This window comes from Mastigoproctus giganteus, chromosome 2 (genome assembly GCF_048544385.1).
Source record: "Mastigoproctus giganteus isolate SK-2022 chromosome 2, ASM4854438v1, whole genome shotgun sequence".
In the NCBI taxonomy this organism is placed as follows: Eukaryota; Metazoa; Arthropoda; class Arachnida; order Uropygi; family Thelyphonidae; genus Mastigoproctus; species Mastigoproctus giganteus.
The window spans coordinates 65,254,304-65,272,767 of NC_143576.1; the positions used below are offsets into that span (position 1 = coordinate 65,254,304).

General features: G+C 36.6%; 1 protein-coding gene across 2 annotated transcripts in view; it reads left to right on the forward strand.

Moving 5' to 3' along the window:
- Positions 1 to 18,464, forward strand: part of IntS3 (integrator complex subunit 3) — a 1,056,838-nt gene that overhangs the window by 162,529 nt on the left and 875,845 nt on the right. For both annotated transcript variants that reach the window (XM_090368499.1, XM_090368500.1), the window contains exon 6: positions 7,979 to 8,045. In XM_090368499.1, coding sequence (XP_090224625.1) covers positions 7,979 to 8,045 — 67 coding nt within the window. The remainder of the gene's footprint in view (positions 1 to 7,978; positions 8,046 to 18,464) is intronic.

An 18,464-nucleotide genomic window follows, 5' to 3' on the forward strand; every position in this document is an offset into this window, starting at 1 on the left:
TCTCTCTCTCTCAGCATAAGCCTCAGGCTTCCCTGCGCCATATGGCTAATAATAATAATAATCATTCTCCCAACTCCACTAAGGCGCCTCCGTAGCCAGGTGGGAAGGAGCAGCAGTGCGTAGCACATGCTTCTTGATTAGACCGGGGTTCGAGCCCGTCACCACCAAATACGGAGGATGCGGAAAGGTCAGGGAATGACCACCGCATATCCCGGAGCAATATGGCCTTAAGTTGCTAATGCTCCTAAAAACTAAAAAATAACAATAACCAACTCCACTAATCATGTGGAACTGATTGATTTGCTCTCTTTGAGAGCAAACTTTCTCTAGTCCAACTTTGCTAACAGTGAGGTAATTTTCCTTGGTGATTTTAATATTTGCCATTCAGGTCCTTGAGGTTGTCACAGACATTCTCTCAGATATGCCAGACAAGCTGCACTTGCTACCTGGGAGTCTAAAATGCTGATGGAACTGATATTCGGGTGACACTCAAGTCAAGTGGACCCAATTTCGGCGAAGTCTGGACGGTCTATGACAGCCAAATCCTCTGCTTGCACCTTCACGATGATGGGACTGTTAGTACTCCTGGGTATAACCTCCATGCATAAGTACATGGTGGAACCACCCAGGTGTGAACCAATGTAAGCAGGGGTCGAGGTGTGGCGCCCACATCACATGGAGGAACGCCGCCCCTCTATGTTACCAGGCAGTACTAGGTGGTAGATGACTCTCATCAACCGGTGAAATACCACCACTTTGCTTATTGGAGGCTTAAAGTGGTGGAACCCATGTTTAGTCTCTAGAGCTAAGGTCCGGCCAACCCTTCCCTATCTCTTCCATCATGCAGTATGATTGATGACTTTTGAGGTTATGATGAACGTCGTGGCGAGATCCAACATTCCTTACATTTCGAGGGTACAGCTCTAAAACGGTGTTCGTAGGCCGGCTGCTAGTTAGTACACCGGACCAAACCTATTGGTAACTCTCTAGGAGGCTTCCGGATCAGCTAGTGTATAATCTTGCTACCTCTACTCTGCCAGATAGTGACTGGAGGGAGTCCGAGTAGTGTGTATGCGGGAGCATTGTCGAGCCCACGTTATGTCAAGGATCTTGGTATATTCTTACCACATGTACGCCATATCCAAAAATTTCATTACTTCATACAGCATGCCCCACCCACTCTTTCTTATTATTGAATACACCATGAATTGTCAAACTAATAGAGCAAGCTTATCTGCGAAAAGATCTGAACCTCCCAAGAACAGTCTAATTCATTTCACAAATATACGTGGTCTCAGTTCTAATCTCAACGATGTCCATTTCCACTTGCAGTCTTCCAAACCCCACGTACTTTTTCTGACAGAATCTCAGTTATCGGTTGATTCAACTACTGCTCATCTCAGATGTCCAAATTATTCGCTGTATGATTCCTTTCGCCTCAAAGGTGGTACTTGTGCATATGTCCGTTCTGATATTCCCTGTCAGAGACTTGGCAATTTGGAATCTCCTGTCTTTGATCTTCTCTGGCTTAAAATCTCTCTACCTCATTGTGTCAAATTCATCTATTGTCTCTACCGTTCTCCCAACTCCACTAATCACTTGGAGCTCTTTGCCTTCCTCTCTTTGCAACTTGACTTTCTCCAGTCCAACTTTCCTAACAGTGAGGTAATTTTCCTTGGTGATTTTAATGTTCACAACTCCAGCTGGCTTCCGTTTTCTAGTCACACCGACCCAGCAGGTCGAGATGTTGAGGCTTTTGCAATTACTAATGACCATGCACAGATTGTTCATTTACCTACAAGAATACCGGACAATCCTAATCATACAGCCAATACGCTTGATTTTTTTTCTCACAAATAACCCTTCTAAGTACAAGGTCGAAGTGAGAGGTCCTTTAGGCACTTCAGATCACAACTTGGTGATTGTCTCTTCTCCAATGGAACCTTTATCTAATGGCTATTCCCAACCTCGTGTTGTTTGGCATTACAAGAATGCAAAATTGGATGACTTGCGAGACTTCTTTTCTTCTTTTCCTTGGTCGGATTACTGTTTCAAAACTTCTGATGTCAACGTTTGCTCAAATCGTGTCAGTGAAATTATTCTTGCAGGAACGGAATCCTTTATCCCACACTCCACTTTAAAATCTCATCCTTTATCTAAACCTTGGTTTTCCAATAAATGTGCTAAGGCTGTCCAAGAGAAGAATGTTGCATATCGTAATTGGCTTGTTTCTAATTCTTCAGTTTCATTTTCTGCCTACACCAAAGCTCGCAACAATTGTAAAGCAGTTATTAATCAGTCCAAACTAGAGTTTGAACAGGCTAAGAGTAGAAAACTTGCTTCTTGCCCTAATGGTAGCCGAGCATTCTGGTCTCTTGCCAAGCTATTGGCCGCAACTTTTGCCCATCTCTGCTCCCACCTCTGTCCAAACCAGATGGTTCTGTTGTCACTTCAGCCAAGGATAAAGCTGACCTGCTAGCATCCCATTTTTCTTCCAGCCCATGTATTAATGAACTTGGTAAAACACCTCCCACCATTCCTAACACGCTCCATTCAATGCCTCCTGTGGTCTTCCATCAAAAGGATATCAGAAGGATTTTGATGAATCTTGATGCTACGAAAGCTCCAGGTCCTGATGGTATTTCTCCACTTGTTCTCAAAACCTGTGCTCCTGAACTTACTCCTATTCTTTGCCACCTTTTTTCACTTTCTTATTCCAATGGTGTTTTTCCTTCTGCTTGGAAATTTGCTCATATCCAGCCAGTTCCTAAAAAGGGTGACAAATCCCTCCCATCCAATTATCGTTTCATTGCAATTACTTCTACTCTTTCTAAAGTAATGGAGAAATCAATTAACCGGCAACTCTTAAACTACCTAGAAACCTTCCGTCTGATCAACGATCGCCAGTATGGATTCCGTCAATGTCGATCCACTGGTGATATTCTGGCTTATGTTACCCATTTATGGACTAATTCAATGGAAAGGTTCGGTGAAACACAAGGAGTTGCTCTTCACATCTCAAAGGCTTTCGATCGTGTTTGGCATAAAGGTCTTCTAAACAAGCTTCCATATTATGGTTTGCCAACTGTTTTTAGTAATTGGTTATCCAGTTTTCTCTCTGATCACTCACTGAGGGTGATGGTAGATGGCTCTCTGTCTTCTAACTTCTCCACTAATGCCGGTGTCCCCCAAGGGTCAGTTCTTTCCCCCACTCTTTTCCCCTTTTATATCAATGACCTTCTTCCATTGACTGGAAATCCTATCTATAGTTTTGCCAATGATAGCACATTGCATTCAACTTTGCATTTTGAGAAACCTTGTCCTGCTCAATCAACTTCAACTTCTCAAAAATCTGCTGCCAATTCCTTAAATGCCGATCTTCAGGTAATTCTCCAGTGGGCCAAAGATAACTTAGTTGATTTCAACTCTTCTAAAACTCAGTCTTGTCTTATATCTCGCAAAAAGGATTCTTCTTCTCCTATGCTTATCTTTAGTGACACTCCAATTTCTAGGCAAAATGATATATCTCTTTTGGGGATTACCCTGACTTCTAATCTCTCTTGGCACAAGCACATTACAAATATTGCTTCCTCTGCATCTAAAAAACTTGGTTTTCTCTTTTGCTCTCGGCGTTACTTTTCTTCCAAACAGCTGCTCACTCTGTAAAAATCGCAAATCCGCCTTGCCATGGAATATTGTTCCCACATCTGGGGTGGTGCCCCCAAAACCTCTCTCAATCTTCTTGATTCCATTCACAAGAGGGCAGTTAGGTTAATTAATGATTCATCTCTAACAGAGTCTCTCCACTCGCTTTCTCATAGACGTACTGTTTCTGCTGCATTCGTCTTCTACAGATACTTCCATGGGCACTGTTCTTCTGAATTGGCTTGTATAATTCCCGCTCTCTCTTTCAAAACAGTCCGAACACGTGCTGCCACCAGCCAACATCCATTTACTGTCCAACTTCAAATCCACAGAACCAACTTTTCATCTTCCTCATTTATTCTTTCAACTGCCGTTTTCTGGAACAACCTTCCTTCATACTTATTTCCTGAAAATTACAATCTACAGAAGTTCAAGTCCAATGCCAACAAATATCTTCTTTCGTCTTCTCAACCTCCAACCCAAGCATGGTACTAAGTACTGTAGGTTCTAATACCTCTCGTGTTTGGGGTTCACATTAAAAAAAAAAAAAAAAAAAATTCAAGCTGGCTTCTGATTTCTAGTCACATGGACCCAGCTGATTGAGATACCGATGCTTTTGCAATTACTGATGACCTCGCACAAATTGTTCACTTACCTACCACAAAACCAGACAATCCTAAGCAGACAGCCAACACTCTTGATTTGTTTTTTTTCTCACAAACGGCCCTTCTAGGTCAATGTGAGTGGTCCTCTTGGCACCTCAGATTACATATTGGGGTAATGGTCTCTTCTCCAGTGGAACCTTTCTCTTGTGGCCATTCTCAGCATCATGTTGTTTGGTATTAGAAAAATGCAAAATGGGATGATCTGCACAATTTCTTTTTTTCTTTTCCTTGTTGGTTGAATTACTGTTTTAAATCTTCTGATGTCAGTGTTTGCTCAGATCATATAATTGAAATTATTCTTGTAGGGATGAAATCCTTTATTCTACATGTCAAATGTGCTAAGGATGTTCAAGATTAGATTGGTGCATATTGGAATTGGCTTGCATCCAAATCTCCAGGTTCATTTTCTACCTGTGCCAAAACTTGCAACAATTGTAAAGCAGTTTTTGAACAGGCTAAGAGTAGAAAACTTGTTTTATGTCCAAATGGTAGTTGAGAATTCTGGTCTGTGCCAAAGCTATTGGCTGCAACTTTTGCCCATCTCTATTCCCGCTTTTTTCCAAAACCAGATAGTCCATTTTCACTTCAATTGAGGATAAAGCTGACTTGCTAGCATCCTAATTTTCTTCCAACTCTTGTAATGATGATCTTGGTAAACCACTTCCTACCATCCCTAGTACATTCCATTCAATGCCTTCTGTGGTCTTCCATCAAAAGGCTGTCAGAAGAATTTTGAACAGTCTGGATGCCAAGAAAGCACCAGATCCTGATGGCATTTCTCCACTTGTTCTCAAAACCTGTGCTCCTGAACTTATTTCTGTTCTGTGTCCTTTTTTTGCACTTTATTCTACCAGTGTTTTCCCTTCTGCTTGGATATTGCTCATATCCAGCTCCTAAAATCGGTAACAAATCTTCCCCATCCAATTGTCATCCCTTTGTAATTCTACTTTTTCAAATATATTGGAGAAATCCATTAACCACCAACTCCTACACTATCTAGATACCCTCCATCTGTTTAATGATTGCCAGTATGGATTCCATCAGTGTTGATCCACTGTGATATACTGGCTTATTCTACCTATGTATGGAGAAATTCAATTGAAAAGTTTGGTGAAACTCAATCAGTTACTCTTGAAATTTCAATGTTTTTTTATCATGTGTTTGGCATAACGGTCTTCTGTTTAAGCTTCCATCTAATGGTTTGCCAACTGGGTTTTGTAATAATTGGGTGATCAGATTTCTCTCTGACTCCTCACTGGGGGTAATGGTAACATCTCTCCCCACTGTCAGCTTCATTTTACTGTTGAACTTCTAATGCACAGAACAAAGTTTTTTTTTCTTCCTGATTTATTCCTTTAACTTCTGTTTTCTGGAACAACCTTTCCTCATATGTATTTCCTGAAAATTACAATCTAAGAAATTTAAATCTAATGTTGTCAACAAGCATCTTCTTTCATGTTCACAACCTTCAACCCATGCACAGTACCAAGTAGTATAGGTTCTAATACGTCTCATATCCTGCTTGGAGTTCACAAAAAAATAAAATAATAAAATAAATAAATAAATACCAGTGTGTAAGTATTCATAGTTATCCATTTTGTTCATGTTAATTTATTTGATTTTAATTATTAATCTTAATAACTAATGTAAAATTCTTTAAAACATCCAAAAATTTAATCTTTACCTGATGTTTGCTAACAGCACTTTGTTAACTAATTCAAGACCAAGTCTTAACAAATAAAATGTGTAATCAAATTGACAACTTTATGTAAATCAAGCCACCATGATTTACCAGTTCTGCTATATCTACAATCACTGAAGAAGAAGAAGTGGTACAGGAAATACCACAAAACATCTGAGAATAAGCAGTAATTGTTTAAGGAATTGAAGGCAGAGTACATGCACACAGGTTTAAGTTTCCATTATTTCACCAATTTCCATTTCTGTGTATATCTGTGCACCATGCTGTTAAGAAAATATTTAAGACATTTCCATTATTTTTAGTTTTTATTTTATTCTAACCTTTTGGACTCTTTTATACCAGTAAACAATTAAATTGTATAAATAATTTCCCTTATGTATATTATTGCTGTTATTATTAGACACATTTTGGTTACATTGAATTGTAACCAAAACGGATTTTTTAAATTGGATTTTTGTCACTTTTTTATGCTTTAATTTTTATTTTATATTTTATTATTTTTATTTGTGTATCATTATATCTCATTTACTAATGATTATTAGTATTGGTGATTAATCAGTTTCATGTATAATCACACTATGGTGCCTCCATAGCCAGGTGGGCAGGAGCAGTAGTGCATAGCACACACTTCTTGATTAGACTGGGGTTCGAGCCTGTGACCACCAAATACGGAGGATACGGAAGGTCAGGGAACGACCACCACATATCCCCAGCCCAGATAAAGGGTGAGGGTTGGCGTCAGGAAGGGCATCTGGCCTTAAAAATTATATGTAATGGGAAAAGGCAAGGACAAAAAAAAAAAAAAAAAATGTATAATCACACTATATTTATAACTACGTTTTTAATTAATGATTGCATGAAGTGTAATAATACTATAATGGCATCAGCCTGGATTTGTTATGGCTTTGACACTCACTGACGTGTCAAAAGTGTGCCATAGGGATGGCACACTTTTGTCATGTTGACTCAGTTGTTTCTCACAGTTTCTGTAAGTTTCTGTAAGGACGGTTATGTTACCGATTTCTGTTCTAAAGAGCTCATTTCACCTCATCCCATAGGTGCTCAATCAGATTGAGATCTGGTGACTGAGGAACCTGCTGTGATAGGTTGACCTCACTTTCATGTTGTTGGAATCATCTGCACAATTCTGGCCTTATGACATGGTACGTTATCCTGTTTGAAGAACCCATTTGCAGATGGATACAATGGTGCCATTAAGGGATGCTCAGATCAGAAATAATTTACAGATAATGTTTATTACCTGCCACTACCAGCCTGCATTGTTAACAGTTTACGTAGTCCGTAAACTCATGTTGTTTTCACCGTTCTTTACCTCGCTGTACTTTTTTTTGGTGGTCTATCGGGGATGGAACCTAATTCAGTGATGACAGTTGGCTTTCTGAAATGCCTCTACTGGGTTATTATTTGACCGATTGTAGGTTGTTATTTACTGTCTGTTAACTTTCATAACTTGTAAGCATCCGACAGCCTTTTGTATCAGAAAACTCTTTCAACCACAAGATTGCCATTGGCTGGATGTTTATTTATCTGACCAATCTTGGTACCTTTGTGACACACTCAACATGAAATCTCCAGCTGGGTTGCAGTTTCTTAAACCCTCATAAATCTTTTTTGTCTTTTCCATTCTTGTACTGAATCACCATAATGTAGCATCCCACATGCTTGATATTGTGTGGTATGAACACATGATGTTGTTGCTGAAGGAGCATTCCATTTCATGGAAAAGGTAGGTGCACCTAAGTGTGTGTGTGTGTGTGTGTGTGTGTGTGTGTGTGTGTGTGTGTGTGTGTGTGTGTGTGTGTGTGTTAAATTGATAACAGATACAGATGACAGTGCAAGTCTCAGTACCATATTATTATTTTTAGCCTCACTTTGTAAATTAATTGTTGTTCATGATGTTAAGTGGTTACAGATTTTATTGATGTCCATTTTTTTCTGTTTTTAGGGGGAGACATATCACCAAAAAATATTTGGTTAGCAGAATCCATGTTGGATATTTTTATTGAACATAGGTAACTTCACAAAATCATTCATAACAATTTGATATTTTGATGATATTTGTGGAATTTAGTGGGTGTGTGTGTGATGTCTAAAAATCAAACATTCTTAATTTTGTTCAAACATTTTTTAGAATAAAAAAAAAATTAAGAATATTTCTAACACTTAATTCATGTTTAACAAATTAATGGTATATTCAAGAAAGTACAGGAGATAATGTATTTTGCCTGAAATTGCCTTGTTTACCTATACAGTGTTATAATTGAAGGTGATTTTTATTCATCATATTATTTCTCTTTGCACTTTTGCAAGCTCCCAAGTTTTGTGCCAACAGCATTATTACTCAGTAGAGAAAGAATTGGAGATTTTGTTTGGCAATATTGAGTAATCTCCAGCTGATTTGAAGAGACTGGTGCATATGGGATTCAGCAAAAAGTGTTTATTGTTAAGACATACTATAGAAGTGGGGATTGAATTTTTTCTGCTCAAGGAAGATGTCAGTGCTCTGGCATGCGTGATGGACCAAAAAACCAGTTGTGATAAATGGATCAGTTTGAGAAAACAGGCAGTGTTTTAGGCAAATGGAATGGTCATGCAGGCCCCATCATGAATGCCAGAGAAGGTTGATGAACCTTGGAAGTTCCTGTTGCAAAGTTTGGGGAAGAATTTGAGTAAACTTTCGTGACAGCACAATAAGGAGAATTTATTAAAGTGTCTTGTCTTCATATTCTTTCAAAATTCAACTCAGCCATTGCTAACATCAAATACAAAGAATGGCATGTTTAGTTTTTCATATAATTCACTGATTTTCTGAGAAGCAACTTTCATTTAGATGGGCACGTGAATAAGAAAGATTCAAGATCACTGATGACAATCCATTATATAAATACACAGTCGTGTACTCTTTGCATTTGGCATTTTTGGGCCAGTTTGTCAATGGAAACATCGCACTGCAGTATTTTAGGTGTTGTACTTCAGTGTCATTATGGATAATTTTTTATCTTTTCTGTATGGCTATGGCATCGATGTGGATTACAAGTGGTATCAGATTGGTGTGGAGGCCCTATACTGCAGGAGTTGGCCTGGAGTTCCTCGACTGCTATCCACCTGAGGTATATGGAAAAGGATTGGCATGACCATCAATGTCACCTGATTAAAACCAATGAGATTTTATTGAACTTAAAACCAATTGAACCAGTTAAAACCAATCAGATCTTTGGGTTTATCTGAATGGCTGAGTGTTTCAGAAGAATTTGTTTCCTGCACTGAAGAACACGATTGATGATGAAGGTGGAGGGCACATCAAACACGTTGTGGCATGAATTTCACAACACTTAAATATAGTTAAAGTGTTAATTTCTGTTTCTGAACATTATTTTATGTTTTTCAGATGAATAAAAATTTGGCCTGTACATGCCAAAAGAAAGGAAATATACAGTAAACCCCCGCTATTCGCGGGGGTTACGTTCCTGAGAAATGTCGCGAATACCGAAAACGCGAATATTAAGTTATGGCTCCCATAGTAATAAAGGGGTTCCGTTCCAAAGTATGAAATATATAAGAAAAACTGGTCTAAAATTTTGTCTATGTATGTATTATATGTACCTTCATAATATGACTATGTACATAGACAGTACATAGTGAAATGCAAGCATATGACATCGAAATGAAAATAAGAAACAATTTAATATTAAATGTAATATTTATTAGAAATTTCAAACAAATCTTTCAAACCAGCGCCTTTGCTAGCTAAAAAACTTATCCCACCAGTGCTATCACCAGTTTCGCTAAAGTGTTGATAAAGGAGTTTTGCCTTTTCACGAATAATGAGTGAACTTAACAGAATTTTATTTTGAGTTCGGTCTTCTATAAACAGATTTAAAGCCTTTTCCGTTTTTTCTAATTTAACATCACGAGTTACAGAGCAAATTTTTGAAGCAATTAGCGCCTTTTCACGGACACTACGGCAGATTTTTTCTTCCGATTTCTTGATTGATCGTACCGTTGACTCATTGATTTTATAATGTTTTACCACTGAGGAGACACTTTCACCATTAGAAATTTTATCTAATAACTCAATTTTATTCGCTAATGTCATCACCTTCTTTGATATGTTCACATTTCTCATGTTATTCGTAGCCATATTTTTGTAGGGGTTAGAAAGAACTTGTCCACAATAAAGTCACTTTCTTCCGTTAACACACTCGAAAAAGTCTGTTTTACACTGCAAAATGGTAGATCTATCATTTTTTAAGCATATCAATTTATAATTTGATAAATTTATTCAATTTATAAGCATATAAATTAAAAGCAAACGACGAAACCTTCCATGACAAGCGCATAACACATACTGAACAAGGATTAGCGAGAAACATCCACGCTCGCGATTTTGTCACCCCTCTCCCCCCACCCACTGAGCGCTGTTTTGACCGGGAAAGATATTTTAGCCACGCCCATGTTTTTTTATGGCGGAAAATATTCACGGCGCTTAAAAATTCACATTTTTTTAGGTTTCATTTTATATTAAATCGGCGATCGCGAATACGCGAAACCGCGAATACAGATACCGCGAATAGCGGGGGTTTACTGTATATGCAAAATATGTACAAAATCTCAAAATTACATCTGGAAAATTCTCATTTGCCATAGTTACCTTGGTACACATTGTAATTTTAAGCTTCCCAGTAGTTGACTAATTAATGAAATAGTTGAAAAAAAATTAAATAGTTGTTTTAGTAAGTTTTAGTAATCTGTATTGCATGTAAATTATGTCCCTTCATGTACACATATAAATAGTTTAAACCAGCGATTCCCAACCCTTTTTAGAATCAATTTCTATGGAGGAGCCCCTTAGGCCTACCCTATGTTTTCAAGCTAATGGTATTTAAGAGTACAGTAAACCCCCGCTATTCGCGGGGGTTACGTTACTGAGAAATGCCGCGAATACCGAAAATGCAAATACTGAGTTATGGCTCCCATAGTAATAAAGGGGTTCCGTTCCAAAGTATGAAATATATAAGAAAAACTAGTCTAAAATTTTGTCTATGTATGTATTATATGTACCTTCATAATATGACTGTACATAGACAGTACATAGTGAAATGCAAGCATATGGCATCGAAATGAAAATAAGAAACAATTTAATATTAAATGTAATATTTATTAGAAATTTCAAACAAATCTTTCAAACCAGCGCCTTTGCTAGCTAAAAAACTTATCCCACCAGTGCTATCACCAGTTTCGCTAAAGTGTTGATAAAGGAGTTTTGCCTTTTCACGAATAATGAGTGAACTTAACAGAATTTTATTTTGAGTTCGGTCTTCTATAAACAGATTTAAAGCCTTTTCCGTTTTTTCTAATTTAACATCACGAGTTACAGAGCAAATTTTTGAAGCAATTAGCGCCTTTTCACGGACACTACGGCAGATTTTTTCTTCCGATTTCTTGATTGATCGTACCGTTGACTCATTGATTTTATAATGTTTTACCACTGAGGAGACACTTTCACCATTAGAAATTTTATCTAATAACTCAATTTTATTCGCTAATGTCATCACCTTCTTTGATATGTTCACATTTCTCATGTTATTCGTAGCCATATTTTTGTAGGGGTTAGAAAGAACTTGTCCACAATAAAGTCACTTTCTTCCGTTAACACACTCGAAAAAGTCTGTTTTACACTGCAAAATGGTAGATCTATCATTTTTTAAGCATATCAATTTATAATTTGATAAATTTATTCAATTTATAAGCATATAAATTAAAAGCAAACGACGAAACCTTCCATGACAAGCGCATAACACATACTGAACAAGGATTAGCGAGAAACATCCACGCTCGCGATTTTGTCACCCCTCTCCCCCCACCCACTGAGCGCTGTTTTGACCGGGAAAGATATTTTAGCCACGCCCATGTTTTTTTATGGCGGAAAATATTCACGGCGCTTAAAAATTCACATTTTTTTAGGTTTCATTTTATATTAAATCGGCGATCGCGAATACGCGAAACCGCGAATACAGATACCGCGAATAGCGGGGGTTTACTGTATATGCAAAATATGTACAAAATCTCAAAATTACATCTGGAAAATTCTCATTTGCCATAGTTACCTTGGTACACATTGTAATTTTAAGCTTCCCAGTAGTTGACTAATTAATGAAATAGTTGAAAAAAAATTAAATAGTTGTTTTAGTAAGTTTTAGTAATCTGTATTGCATGTAAATTATGTCCCTTCATGTACACATATAAATAGTTTAAACCAGCGATTCCCAACCCTTTTTAGAATCAATTTCTATGGAGGAGCCCCTTAGGCCTACCCTATGTTTTCAAGCTAATGGTATTTAAGAGTACAGTAAACCCCCGCTATTCGCGGGGGTTACGTTACTGAGAAATGCCGCGAATACCGAAAATGCAAATACTGAGTTATGGCTCCCATAGTAATAAAGGGGTTCCGTTCCAAAGTATGAAATATATAAGAAAAACTAGTCTAAAATTTTGTCTATGTATGTATTATATGTACCTTCATAATATGACTGTACATAGACAGTACATAGTGAAATGCAAGCATATGGCATCGAAATGAAAATAAGAAACAATTTAATATTAAATGTAATATTTATTAGAAATTTCAAACAAACCTTTCAAACCAGCGTCTTTGCTAGCTAAAAAACTTATCCCGCCAGTGCTATCACCAGTTTTGCTAAAGTGTTGGTAAAGGAGTTTTGCATTTTCACGAATGATGAGTGAACTTAACGGAATTTTGAGTTCGGTCTTCTATCCACAGATTTAAAGCCTTTTCCATTTTTTCTAATTTAACATCACGAGTTACAGAGCAAATCTTTGAAAAAATTAGCGCGTTTTCACGGACACTACGGCGGATTTTTCTTCCGATTTTTTAATTGATCGTACCGTTGACTCATTGATTTTATAATAGATTTTCTCAATAACAGAAAGTGAGGAGACACTTTTACCATTAGAAATTTTATCTAATAACTCAATTTTATTCGCTAGTCATCACCTTTGATCTTTTCACATTTCCCTTGTTATTCGTAGCCATATTTTTGTACGGGTTAGAAAGAACTTGTCCACAATAAAGTCACTTTCTTCCATTAACACACTAGAAAAAGTCTGTTTTACACTGAAAAACAGTTGATTTATCACTTTTGTAAGCATATCAATTTATAAATTGATAAATTTTTAAGCATATAAATTAAAAGCAAATGATGAAACCTTCCATGACAAGCGCATAACACATACTGAACAAGGATTAGCGAGAAACATCCACGCTCACGATTTTGTCATCCTTCTCCTCCCACCCACTGAGCGCTGTTTTGATCGGGAAAGATAATTTTAGCCACTCCCATGTTTTTTTATGGCAGAAAATGTTCACGACGCTTTAAAATTCACATTTTTTTAGGTTTCATTTTATAGTAAATCAGCGACCGCGAATACAGATACTGCGAATAGCAGAGGTTTACTGTAGTGTTACAGGGGGAAGAGGGGATAGATAATAAGGGAGTGTAAAGTAAAGAGAGATTTAAACAATTGTACAATGTCCATGCAATAAAATTTAAAAACTTTGAAATTTGCCATAATATCTCAATTTATTTATCGCATGATATTGTCAAAACTTGACTATACATAAAAGTTCTCCCAAAAATTCAAAAAATCAAACCATTTGCGTTACAACAGATTTTACATTATTGGTGAAAGCAATAATAAGGTCCATACAATAAACTCAGTTCCTCCAATTTAATTATTATCTCCAATTCAATTTAAATATATACTCATTCATTACTTGTTATTCAAAATTTTTATTATTCATTATAGAAGACAATTCCTATTTAATTTTACTAACTACAGTGCAACAGTAAGCCTAAATTAAGACATAACATAAAATAACGTATAAATATTTAATGAGACACCTGTGGTTGTATTTATTTGCACAATTTTCTTATTTCAGATTCAATTGATGATAATTGCAGGCAAATGTCTGGTTCTGAATTTAAGCAACTTCTGTATTTTGTTTTGGTACGCATATAGGCAGAAAATCCCACTTCACAGAGATATGTGGTTGAGATAGGCAGCAATACTAATTTTGCTTTCTCAGACAAGATTTTGAATTCATCTTGCAAATACAACCAAAACTCTGGTAGACTTTGATTCTGCAACGCGATTTTTAGTTCGCTGTGAGATGTCAAATCTACGAGGAGCTCATATTCTGTTGGGTTTAAGCTAGGTGGTTTTTTGTTCACGATGAACACATTCAATACCCAATTAAAGTTATCAAGCACCTTCTCTTGAGCTATTGGAAAATAATGTTCAAACGAGTCTTTCAGTGCTTCGAGATGCGCCTGAATATTTTTCTGTATTTTTTCTTGAATCTTGATATTATTTTCGTCCAAGAAGCTTTTTGTAAGAGGGAAGCAATCAATATTTTCTTCCTTTTCTACGCACTCCAACCAATACATAAGTTTCCTTTTGAAAGAAGACACTTTGGCATAAACAGCAAAAACTGTGGCTGTTTTTCCTTGCAATGAGAGATTCATTTCGTTCATTTTGCTAAAAATGTCAGCTAAGTACACCAGTTTGCACACCCAGTCTTTATCATTTAAAACCGTCACCAGTAAAGCGCTGTGGTCCATTAAAAATGCTGTTACCTTTGCACACAGTTCCATCAAGCGTGTCAACACTTTTCTTCGAGACAGCCACCTTACTTCAGTGTTCAGCAGGAGGGACTCATGGTGGCTTCCCATATCTTCACACATTAGTTTGAAGAGCCTGCTTTTAAGAGGTCACGATTTTATTAAGTTTATTATTTTTATGGCATCATTCATCACTATCATAAGCTTAGAAGGCATTTTTATCAAGTCTAGCTCATGTCTATGAAGAACGCAATGGCTGCTGCTACATTATTTTGCCTTATCTTTAATTTTGGCAACTGCTCCAGCATTTTGACCCATCATTGCCTTTGCACCATCAGTGCATATATCTACACAGATTTCCCATGGGATTTCATTTAATATGAAGAATTCATCCAAAAGGTTAAATATTTCACCCCCTGATGTGTTGGTTGGTAGTGGTCTGCAAAGAAGATATAGCTTTGTCCTCCTGATAGCTTTGTAAGTAAACGTAGCAAAAAATTACTATAAAAACTGCCAACCCGGTGACGTCAGTCGATTCATTCATTTGTAGTGCAAATTTGGTACACCTGATGTGAGTGATAAGTGTCTCTTTCACATCATCACTGATTTTTCTAGCAACGGTATTATTTGACAAAGGAATATTAGAGACAGACTCAACAGCTTCTTCATCAAGCAAACACTTGACAATATCGACTGTACATGGTTTAATAAGAGTCTCTGCAATGGTATGAGCTTCACCAGCTCAAGCTACATGGTAACTTATTAGATAGGAAGCTTCCAGTATTTTTTCATTATTGGTTTTAACAAGTGTTGTCATGATTTTTTGTGAAGCCAAAATTTCATTGCGCTTTCTCTTAAAAAAATCAGATGGTTTATCTTTTAACTCTGGATGGTTTCCCTCAAAATGATGCCGCAATTTAGCAGGAAACATTGAACTGTTGGTTAACACATTTCTGCAAATCACACAGAGGCCGACCATCATTTGTTTCTGGGAATCCCATGTTCAAGTAACTCTCTTCGTATCTTTGTTTTTTATTGGAAGGTCTTTCCCCCACTGCACCATTTCTGTCGCGTTTTCCAAACAGTAATTGTGGTGATGCCGCAGATTCATAAATAGTTTCTTTTGCAGAAAGTTCTTCAGACAAACAAACATTAGAATGCATCGCTCGGCTGTCACCTTTTTTTTTCTCGTTGGCTCATCTGGCGAAGTAGTAGAGTGAGCTGTTAGTTTGTTCTCCTTTTCAAATGTAACATCTTTTTTCTTTGAAGTATCTGTTTTGAAGCCAGTGATCCATGCCTAAAAGAAAATCACACAGGAATATAAGAATAACAGACTTTATCTTTTATAATCCAAAATACAAAGTAAAGCAACTAAAAATTTTATTACGAAATACAAACACTTACCTACTTGAAAACCAATAAAAGCACCTGGGTCAATCAATAATGTAACGTTTTTCTACCGGAAATATATTGCAGTAGCTCAGAGTTCGAACGTACACATAGAACAAAACACAACAGTTTATTAAAGAACACTTATAAAGTACACAATTAAATACTTACAAATAGGTCAAATGCACTGAAAACTCGTGGAAGAATCGCTAGGTAATTATAATGTCATTGCTATGAAAGTTAACTATGAAGTGACTTCAAGTCGACTACCCAGCCTCTATTTATATGGGGCTAAGTTTTGAGAAGCTTCGAGCAGATTCCCGGAATTCTTGAAGGGTCGAGAATGGGCAAAAAACTTCTTGAATGTACAGTTCCAAGAAATCACACAGATATTCAGTTCCAGGAAGGGTCATTAAAACACAGCACATGACAGAATGTGCATGACATGCCAGTGCTCCTCTCTGCCTCATCGTCTGTCCGTCTCGTACTACAATAAGTTTGAAGCTAATGGCAGCAAAATGACTGAACATTGTCTGCTAGAGAAAGCGCAAAATTCAACTTGGCAAATTTTTATTCAGAATGTGCTTTCTAGTTTTCTAATTTATGTTTCTAATTCTTTAATTTCATTCAATTTTTAGCTATTTTATTTTCCTGGAGCGGCCACGGAGCACAGGTTGGGAACCAGTGGTTTAAACCATATCTTCAAGATTTAAACTACTAATTAAACCATGTCTTCGAAGTTTAAACTACTAATTAAATTAATTGTTGAATAGAATACTGTAAAAGGTTGATAAATTTAAATTCCATAATCACTGTTTCTTTTCTTTTAATTTTGATGGGTGTGTGAATAAGAAAGATGCAAGATTACTGATGACAATCTATTATGCAGCAGAGTCACTGTGTACTATGCACTGATGTATAGTACAGAGTAACAATATTTTATCTCGGAGGTAGAACTGGCAATAAATGCTGTTCTACTTCCAAGATATCTTTTTCTATTTAAGTAATTTCTTTCATATTATATCTTTTTCAATTATTGTGTTTTTTTTTTTGTTTTTTTTTAAATCATTTCTAATTTATTTCTGTGTTTGCTCCAACATTTTCCATGCAATCCTTCCTTGATAGGAGATGTCTCCTCTCTCATCTAACACTGTATCCCCTGGCAGCAGTAAATGTCAGTTCTACTTTCAAGATATCTTTTTTATCCAAGTCCTCCCTTTCATATTACATCTTATGCAGTTTATATATATATATATTGTTTATCATTTTGTCTTATTTATTTTTTAAAGTGCAGAAGACTCTCGATTTACCGGGATCGGATTAACTGGGACACTTCAAGATTCCAAATTAAAAAAAAAAATTAAAAAAAATAAACTAGAAATCATAAAATTCAAGTAATACATAGAATAAGTATAAACAGATGTTTTGCAAGTCAAAAATAAGTGACAAGAAGCGGCGTTATAAGTCGTCATTAGGAGATCAGTGTGCCTATTATCTTGCAACCCTGCCTTCAGACCCCACTGTCTCACTTCCGCTGTTCAAAAAAAAAAAAAGTCCAAATGTTTAATTTGTTTTAGTGCATTGTGACGATTGTTGTGTTCCATTGCACCGCAAAAGGACAAATTTTGTTTCGTTATGCATGTCAGGGATGTCGTAATTTTTTTTTATAGTATCTCTCTCTCTCTCTCTTTTTTTTTTTTTTTTTTTGTTTAGAAATCGCGAAAATGATGGGCAAACGCAAGAGTGCTTTCATTTAAACAAAAACTTGAAATTATTCAAAAGTTTGAATAATGCATCGTTTCAATAAACAGTGCATCGGTTAAATCTCTAAAGAACTATTATAATGTTGGTGACCAAACCATACGTGACATTGTAAAAAGTAAAGGAAAGCATTGTATGGACATGCAGTCTATCACCATACTTTTTACATAGGTTGCTGAACATTTTTTGATACAGCAAGTCCCCGACTTATGTTGCTTCGGACTTACATTCGGTTATTTATAATTTTTTTCCGAGCAGTGCAAACTGCTTAAAAAAAAATAATTCCCTTCAAGTGAGGAGGACACGCATTTCAACATAATGTAACAACTCACAGAATTCCTGCTATCGGTATTATCGCAAATGCAATAAGATCGAGCTTACTACCCATTTACAATTAATTGCACTAACAGAAAAGCCCAGTAATCCGGAAAGTGCAAATTGTTTTTATTGTTTTATGGCAGTGACATCCAGAAATTTGCTTTAGTAAAATGTAAGCTTGCATGGAGTGATAGTGGGTTTTTGCTTTAACTCTGTGAAGTTCTTTTCAGAAAATTTCATGGTGCCGACTAAGAGAATAAGTGACAGCGGTACTAGTAAGTCTATCGAGAAAAGGAAAGCGATTGAGTTGGGTCAGAAAAT